General features: G+C 59.1%; 1 protein-coding gene and 1 long non-coding RNA gene across 7 annotated transcripts; one reads left to right on the top strand and one right to left on the bottom strand.

Moving 5' to 3' along the window:
* Positions 1-1,485: 1,485 nt before the first annotated feature.
* On the bottom strand, positions 1,486-7,709 carry GPR108 (G protein-coupled receptor 108). 6 transcript variants are annotated; one of them, XM_040467569.1, is made up of 18 exons: positions 7,567-7,709; positions 6,695-6,924; positions 6,138-6,188; positions 5,857-5,939; positions 5,015-5,139; positions 4,829-4,890; positions 4,677-4,745; positions 4,475-4,579; positions 4,145-4,278; positions 3,951-4,026; positions 3,421-3,494; positions 3,223-3,340; positions 2,999-3,129; positions 2,833-2,876; positions 2,497-2,546; positions 2,240-2,323; positions 2,013-2,137; positions 1,486-1,831 (listed from the first exon to the last, which is right to left on the bottom strand). In XM_040467569.1, exons 9-18 carry the CDS (start codon positions 4,273-4,275, stop codon positions 1,759-1,761), a joined length of 906 nt encoding a protein of 301 aa, XP_040323503.1. In that variant the 5' UTR covers positions 4,276-4,278; positions 4,475-4,579; positions 4,677-4,745; positions 4,829-4,890; positions 5,015-5,139; positions 5,857-5,939; positions 6,138-6,188; positions 6,695-6,924; positions 7,567-7,709; the 3' UTR covers positions 1,486-1,758. The 6 variants fall into 6 exon arrangements, with proteins under 6 accessions (XP_040323503.1, XP_040323501.1, XP_040323504.1 ...); XM_040467567.1 differs by having other exon boundaries at positions 6,695-6,814; XM_040467570.1 differs by lacking the exon at positions 7,567-7,709 and adding an exon at positions 7,150-7,270.
* Positions 3,271-6,688, top strand: LOC121025140 (uncharacterized). The gene is made up of 3 exons (XR_005787955.1): positions 3,271-3,356; positions 5,751-5,800; positions 6,561-6,688. It is a non-coding gene; the product is annotated as an uncharacterized LOC121025140 (long non-coding RNA).
* Positions 7,710-8,039: the final 330 nt, after the last annotated feature.

The raw sequence follows: 8,039 nt of genomic DNA, 5'->3' as shown, positions 1-8,039 counted from the left end.
CGTGTTTCCTTGTGGCTCTCCTTGTCTGACTGGGACCCTGCTGCCTCCCTCTCATAAGGACCCTGGTGATGACACTGGGTCATCCAGGATCACCTCCCATCTCAGTCACATCTGCAAAGTGCCCTTTGTCACATCATGTGACATCCTCGCAGGTTCTGGGGATCAGGACGGGGACTCCTTTGGGAGCCTTGATTCTGCGCACCCCTGCACGCACATGGAGTAAAGCACCGACTTCGATGGTCACGTCCTTCCCTGCTGTAACCTTCTTGGCTCCCACAGGCATTAGCACGAAGTCCCAACTGTTGTCTTGAGGCTTCTGCCAGCTGCTCCCCCACCCTCCCTGCCCCCCCCTTTCGGCGTCAGCCAGCCCTGCAGGGGGACTGGCAGGCTATTCTGGGCTTCTCCGCTTGCTCACATAACTTGCTCAGTCTGCAATGCCTCCTCACTTCCTTGTCTGGCTGGGCTATTTATTCATCTGGGCCCCGTTATACTTGTTTCTGTTTGCAGGAAGCCTTGACCCCTGCCCGATTCTCTACCCGTCATCCTATGCCTGTGGCCCCCACTGAGAACTGTCTGCTGAGCTCCAAAAGGGGCTGTGGACACTCTGGCTGAAGGGGGGTTTGGGACAGGGGAGACAATGACATCTCTGGAGCTGCCCACGTGGGTGCACAGGTGCAGTGCTAATCTGAGGTCCCTCTTCAAGGTTCAGGGCAGCCCACGAAAGGTTACGCTGTGCTGAGCCACTCACACCATTATCACATGTGTGATACTCAGTGGCCTCATGGGGACCTCAGTTTACATGTTAGGACACAGAGGCGAAACCACCTACCCAGGGGCACACAACAAAGGGCGCGGTGGGTTGGGGGAGGCCGGAGGTTTGGTCGCAGGGAGTCTACGTGCCGAAGGGCAGTGTGGTCCGTGGTAAAGTGCAGCTCTGAAACCAGACTGCTAGTGTTTTGAGCCCCGAGTCTCTCAACTCATCAGCTGTGTGACCCTGGGCAAGCTACTTAGCCTGTCTGTGTCTCACAGGCTTAATAGGAGTCAGGGTCAATGGAAGCCTTCGAAGAGGGTGTGGCGTTCAGCGTTAGCCACAGTTAGACACTTCAGTGCCCACTACTTGTGGGCCTACCAACCAGCAAGTTTTCCTCACCTCCAGCCTCTGTACACGCTGTCCCTCCCCTGCTTCTCTGATCACCTCCCCCCAGCTTCCCAGGCTGGGTCAGGGCCCTGTGATGGTCTCATCCTTATCCCTGCCTGGCCCCTTCCCCCAACCGTGAGCCCCTTGAGGGTCGAGCCTGGGTCACTGCTCTGTCCTCAGCACCGGGTTCAGGGCCTGACGTGTAGCAGTTGCTCGAATGACATTTACTGAGTGTGGGGGGCAACGGAGACTGAAACCTCCCCCACCCCCCCACGAATACAGGTTTCTCAACTGTAAGCACAACCTCCGTGTTAGATCTCAACACCCAGAAAAGCAAGAAACCAGGCTAGCAAAACAGATCGGTCATTATTGTGCAACTGCAAGCGGCAGATGGCTCCGGGGCGGGGACAGGATTGCCCAATACTTGGGGGAAGAGGGGGGGCTCTCTTCTGAATGGGCTCTGGGGACTCAAGGCTCAGGGAGCCAGGCGCAGCATGCGCCCCGGGCGCCCTCCTCCTCCTGCTCCTGGCGCTTTGGGAGCCCGCAGGAGTGAGGAATGTGTGTGTGGAGCGGGTGGGAGCAGGCGGGGGACGGAGGGCTGGTCCCAGATGCCGGGATGATCACAATAGCTCCCGCCCGCTAGCTGTTTTGTTGACTTTGGACAGGCCTTCCCGGAACCCAGAATTGGTCATTCTAGAGGCAGATCACCAGGAGGCGGCTCAGGAGTTGAGGGGGACTAGGCCCCGCCCCCGATGGCCCTCAAATCCGCTCCTAGAGCTCCCCGGCCCCGCCCCCCGAGCGCTGGCCCCGCCCACCCTGCCTCCAGGACTCCTGTGCCCGTGCCCCCCACCAGCCCCTGAGGCCCAGGGCTCACAGTTGCTCCATTTGCACGTCTTCCTCGTCCTCCTGGGGCAGCTGCAGGTATGGGTTGTTGCCTGCAGGCTGGAACTTGTAGCCAGTGAGCACGAAGAAGGCCAGAGTGGAGCCTTCCACCAAGAGCTGCAGGGCAAGGGCAGGAGGAGTGTCAGGCACGCCCCCTGCACCCCCGCCCCCAAAGCTGTCTGGCCCACCCTCCCATCTGCCTATGGCCCCCGTGTCCACCTGGTACAGCCACTGCCACTGGAAGGGCACGGCCACCCGCAGCAGGATGGCGATGATCCTCGTGAAATAGACGTAACAGATGATCTGCCGGGACAGAGACAAGAGGGCAGGGCGTTGAGGCTGAGTGATGGCTGGCTGATGGCAGACGGAGGGGTTAGAGTGGGTATGCCAATGGGCTGGTTGTAACCCCCGGAAAAAAAAATCCCCCCGAAGACCACAAAACTCCGCCGAGTGCCGAGTGAGAATGGGGCTCCTACCATGACATAGTAATGCCGAAACAGCTTCAGCTTGGCCAGGTTCACTGCCACTGAGGGTGTACACAGAGAGGGGGGTTAGGGGAAGGAGGCTGGGGGCACGGGGAAAGGGAGAGGTGTGGAGGAGGTCTGGGGACTGGGAGAACATCTTGGTGAGGGGCCAAGGGGCAGGAAACGTGGAGGGGGATGTTTGGGGTGGGGAGCGCTGGACGGGAAGCAAGGTAGAGAGGCAGGAAGGCAGTGGCGGCAGGGACGGAAGGGACATCCAGGGAGCAGAAAGAGGGTCCTGGAGCGGGACATGGGCTGGGGGCCCAGGAGGTCCTGGGACCAGGGCCTCACCCTTTCCATCAGTGCCCGATGCATCCTGGAGATGCCGGATAGACCTGGAATGGGGCAGGGGACACAGGAAGCTGTCAGCACTACCTCTGGCCATGTTTGTGGTGGCCTGGGTGGGGAGGGGGGGGGGTCCTCAGCCTCCAGCGGGGGTCACGTGTCGGATCCTCACCAGACCACAGGGAAGAGAATGGCGCCACAGCAGATGAGGTCCACCAGGAAGAGGGTCTCCTTCCAGAGCCTGTAGTCGCTGGCGCCCTCCTCACGGGACTCAATGACGATGTAGGCCACGTTGGCCAGGACCTGGGGGCGGTGTAGGCTGGGTAGGTGTGCCCCAAGGGCCAAGGTGTGCCTGGTCCCATTCCCCCCCCCACTGGCCTGGGGCCTCCTGTGCACCTGCAGGGGAATCACGATCCCAAAGATTTTCTTTTCCTTGTCTGACAGGACGTACTTGACAAAGGCCCAGCCAGAGCCGATCAAGGCGATGGTGATGAAGAGGAGAGCGCCCTTCAGCCTGGGGAGTGTGTGTGGTAAGAGGGGGTGCCCGACCCTCCCCAGCCCACCCCCCAACCTGCCGCAGAGAAGGGCACTCACAGGTGTGTGATGTAGTGCATGACAGCGAGGCCTTCGAGGGGGTGACCCTGGCTGTTGATGAAGTAATAGTTGATCTGGAGGTGGACGGATGGACAGTCAGACAGATGGACGGATGGGTGGGTGGACAGTGACAACTGGGAGGCTAGCGATGGCTTAGGAACATGGACGATCACTGTTGCATGGTGGTCAGAAAGTGGACAGAGCTGACGGTTATGACCAGGATGGCAGGTGGACTCAGAAAAGGCCGTGACAACATAGGGGTGGATGGCTGGGATGACGGCTGGGCAGTCACAGCCGTGACAAAGGCATGGGAGTCACAGCTGGGCCAGTGGACAGTCACAGCCAGACAGAAGGACAGGCAGACAGCTGGGCTGGGTGGACAGTTGGAGGCCACAGTGCAAAAATGGCTGGCCATGTGGACAGTAGGACAAATGAGCTCCCAAGCCCAGGGTCTGCACAGATTTGGGGAGTGGGCTGCCTGGGCTTCTTCCTGGACCCAGAGACCCCAGCCCACGCCCTTCTGCTCTCACACTGTGGAAGAGGAGGGAGATGCTCTTGGTGAAAGCCAGGGCTGCCATCAGCCAATGGATCTTGAAGACGTTGTACCTGGTGGGGGGTGGGGAAGGTCACGGACAGAAGGGGGTGGAGGGCATTAGTTAGGGGCAGGGATGGGAGGGTATGAAGAGAGGAGGTGGGGGACCCCCTCCCCCCAACCAGGCATTACGTGTTCCTGCAGAGAAGGGACACCCAGAAGATGCCAGCAGCCAGGAAGCAGGCAGACATGACCATATACAGCTTGAAAAGGGGAATTTCTGCCGCTGACAGGAAGCCCTCAGGGTTCTTCTCCCGGATCATGACCTGGGGAGGGGGCAGCGGTGGGGATGGCATACCAGCTCTGGACGTGCAGAGCCATGAGTGTGAGTCTCACTCTCCCACTCTCAAGCTCCCCCTCTCCGTGCCTCGGTCTTCCCATGTCCCAGGTGGGTACATCGGTCTACCGGTCCACAGCATGGCCTCAGGGAGGATGTGGCAAAGCCGCCCTGCATCTGCTCACCGTGATGTCAAACGGCTGCTCCTGGCCCGGCCTGGAGTTGTAACAGTTGTGGAAATTGAGGTTGTACTGGCCTTCCTCCGCCTGAGAGCCGATCACGACGTGGAACTGGGGGGGTGGGGGGCAGACAGGGGGAGTGGAGGCCTCAGCCTGGGAGTCCCCACTCTGGGAGGAGGTGGGGCCCCAGGCGCTCACAGACACTCACGCTGAAGTTGTAGGAGTTGTTGAGATGCCCGAGACCCAGGATCAGTTCCTTGTCCTTCCCACTGGGGCCCTGAGGGGACAGAGTGCTGCATGGAGCATTAGCTGGCCCCTGGCCTGGGTCGCCATATGCCCCTGAAGAGACCTTCCCCGAACCTGCTGATCTCCCTGGGACACTGTGGGTTTCGACTTGGCCTTGTCAAGCGTAGTGGTGGCCCCTGTAGGGGACAAGTGAATGAGTTTAGAGATGGGTGGACAAATGGACAGCAGAAAAACGGGAGGCGGCCCAGAACAGCCCTAGCCATCTACACTCTCCCCGCTCACATGGCCAGCCTCACTCACCGCTGTCCACGTTAGGGGTGACGGTGTGCACTGGATTTGAGGGCCCTGGTTCAGAAGGTGCTTCGGGGAGGAGCCCAGGAGAGATGAACAGCTTCTTTTGCTCTCCATACTTCCTCACCTGGACCCTGGGGTGAGGGTGGGGACCGTGAGGGTGAGGCTGAAGGCTTGGGTCATGTGCATGACCTGTGCAGAGGAACTCAATGGCCCCTTGGGCCCTTGGGATCTCCTTTCTGAGGGCGGCACCAGGCTGAATCAGTGGTCACACAATTCCAGCACTGGCCACCACCCGTCAAGACGACTGCCACATCTATGAACTGCCTGCACCCGTGAATGTCACTTCCCGTGACAGTGACTTACTCATTCTACTTCAGCGCATTGTTTTAAATGAAAATGTGTCTACAGGCAGGCTACATGGTATTGTGGGACTCTGGTGCCAGGCTGCCTGGGTCCAAATCCCAGTTCTTGGGCCTCAGTTTCCTCTTCTTTAGAATGGGGAGAATAATAGTATAAAGAATCGATGAGTTCACACCTGTAAAAGCTCGCAGGATGCTGCCTGGCACACAGGAAGCGTTCAACAAGCATTAACTATTGCTGTCAATTCTCACAACACTCCTCTGTGTCCGTGTCTTCTGCCCTGAGACCCCAACACTCTCTGGGTACCCTGCCCCTCTCCCTCCTTCCCGTAACCAGAAGGCTGGAAGGCAAAATTGAAAAGCACGGTGGCTTTCTTCCTAAGAGCACGGAGGTTCTTTCCGGCTGGCTTCTCATTGCACCTGATCAGCTCACGTGGGTATCACACCCAGGGAAACACAAATGATGCAGCCCCTGGCCCATCAACTTACCGCAGATCCTTGGTGTTGATGAGGAAGAGAACCAGGAGGTTGCTACTGTTTTTCCAGAGAGGACAGTCGTGGGGGTCCCGGGTCTGGGGAGTGGGTCAGAGGGCACCTTGGTTACCAACTCCCACTAACCCACCCCCACCCTGCCTCCTCCCCGTGTACCCCACAAGGGAGGGTCACTTCTTGCTCCCCTCTTCTGGGAAAGGAGGGCCTCTGGGCTCCAGATGTAAAGGACAGACATCCCAGGCCCTCCTCACCCCCTCCCTACCTCCCCCTCCACTCACTGAGTAGGATCGAACACTGCCAGATCGAACCCGAGTCAGACTGAACCCCACCTGGCAGGTGGAAAGAAAAAGGGACAAAATGAGAGATTGCGCAAAGACCTCGCCAAGGCACCTCTTTTAGTAGCAACAGAAATGTAGCCTCAAATTTACTGAACACCTACTATGTACTAGGTCCCACATTCACTCATGGAATTTCCCAACACACCATCCTGCCCCTGGCTTCTCATACTCTTTAACTCCTAACCATCTCGAGCCACTCTACGTGGATGTCACTTCCCTAGGGAGACCCTCGCCGGTCCCCTGGACCTAGCCCATCCTGTTTTCACCCAATTAAAATGTTGATGTAATAATGCCCTCCCTCCACCAACCCAAGCTCAGGGTCTGGCATACATGGCAAGAGATTTTGTTTTTCCCATGTTACAGATGAGGAGCCTCAGAGGGGCCAATGCACTTGCCCAAGACCACATGGATGAGGGGCAGAGCTACAAACTGAGGACAGGGGGCTTGGAAACTTGTGCTCTTCGCCCTGCTCCAGCAAACTCCTCAAAGCCCCTCACCAGCGGGGCCTTCTCTTCTGTCTCCTGGAGGCCCAGACGCAGGAGGCTCAGGTCCACCTCCAGGGAGCCATTGGTGTAGAAGCCGAAGCTATTCAGCTGGATGTCTGCTCGCTTCTCCCCCTGCCGGAGACCAAGGAGGAAGAGGCAGCGGCAGCTCAGACTTCTTTCCAACTCAGCCCCACGGCTCTGGCGCGAGGTCCCCCTAAGAGCTCGGCCCCCTCCTGGTACCCCTAGATTGAGGACAGGTCCAAAGAGTAATGGGAGAGGCTGAGAGGGCCTTCCCGGAGGCCATGTCCCCAGACCAATCCCCCGGGGAGGAACAGGGTAGCCCCACATCCTCCAGCCACCATTCTGAGAGTCCAGCAAAAGAAAGCCTGGGGCATTTGCAAGTCTCCGCACTTGGTGAGCACCACCCCAAGAGCAGAGTTATTTATCTTGGTGCGCCGAGCTCTGACCTCCCAGTTTGTAGATTCCAAATGAGTCCCCAAGATCCCAGTGAGTGCCCAGAGAACCCAATCCTAGAAACCCCAGGGACTCCCCTGGGCGGCGCCAAAGGTGCCAGCGGCCCCAGAGCAATCTCAAGAATTTAGAGGACTAAGGGGCGGGCGGGAGGGGGTGGGGTGTTCCCTGGAGCTGAAGACCCACCCCCCCAACGGGCGGGGCACAGTCCTAACACTGCCAGCCAGGCTGCGCCACCAGAGGACTGAAGGGACTCCTCGGACGAGACCACTCCGGGCCTGCAGGCGGGGGGCGCCGGACCGCTCCATCCCACGTAAGACGAGGGGGAGGTAGGACGAGACCACTCCAAACCAGGGGCTTCTTCGAGACAACACTGCGCCCCCCGCCCCAGTCCGCCGCGCGGCGGGACTCACCGTCAGCGCCAGTCGGTGGATGCGCCCAGAACAGCCACCCAAGAGCAGCAGCAGAAGTAGCAGCTGCCCCCACTCCGGGGGGCTCCGGCGGGCGAGCCCCCTCCTCTCGCTCACTGCCATCTCTAGAGCCACCACCTCCCCTGTACCGCCTCTGACTCCCCCACCGCCAACGGGTGAGCCAATCGCCGTACGGTGAGGGCCGACCTTCCGGCATTTCCAGCCCGCCCAGCCAATCAGCGACTCTTTCCTAGAAAATCCGCATTCCCCCACCCCCGCACGACACCAAACAGACAACACCGGCTCCGAATGGGGTGCTGATAATGCTTAACCCCACCTCCGCTCTCACCAATCATTAGAAAGATTGTCCCGATGTAATTTGACAAACAGTCCACCTAACCAATTGTGATGGATCTGATATCCCGCCCTTGAAGCGGAACTCCTTCATCCACGCCCAACTGAAGGTCTGTCCAGGA

This window comes from Herpailurus yagouaroundi, unplaced genomic scaffold (genome assembly GCF_014898765.1).
Source record: "Herpailurus yagouaroundi ecotype Mexico unplaced genomic scaffold, PumYag 67504, whole genome shotgun sequence".
Lineage (NCBI taxonomy): Eukaryota > Metazoa > Chordata > Mammalia > Carnivora > Felidae > Herpailurus > Herpailurus yagouaroundi.
Note: the sequence above shows the minus strand (reverse complement) of the source record. Positions and strands in the feature narration are given on the sequence as shown.

What these genes read in the sequence shown, in the direction of transcription:
- GPR108 (XM_040467564.1), bottom strand. Translation starts at nt 7,030, where the DNA reads ATGTGGGGCTACCCTGTTCCTCCCCGGGGGATTGGTCTGGGGACATGG. An exon ending in GCAGTGTTCGATCCTACTCA is followed by an intron (nt 5,940 to 6,137) that starts GTGAGTGGAGGG and finishes CCCACTCCCCAG; the next exon opens with ACCCGGGACCCCCACGACTG. An exon ending in ATCGGGCACTGATGGAAAGG is followed by an intron (nt 2,547 to 2,832) that starts GTGAGGCCCTGG and finishes GTACACCCTCAG; the next exon opens with TGGCAGTGAACCTGGCCAAG.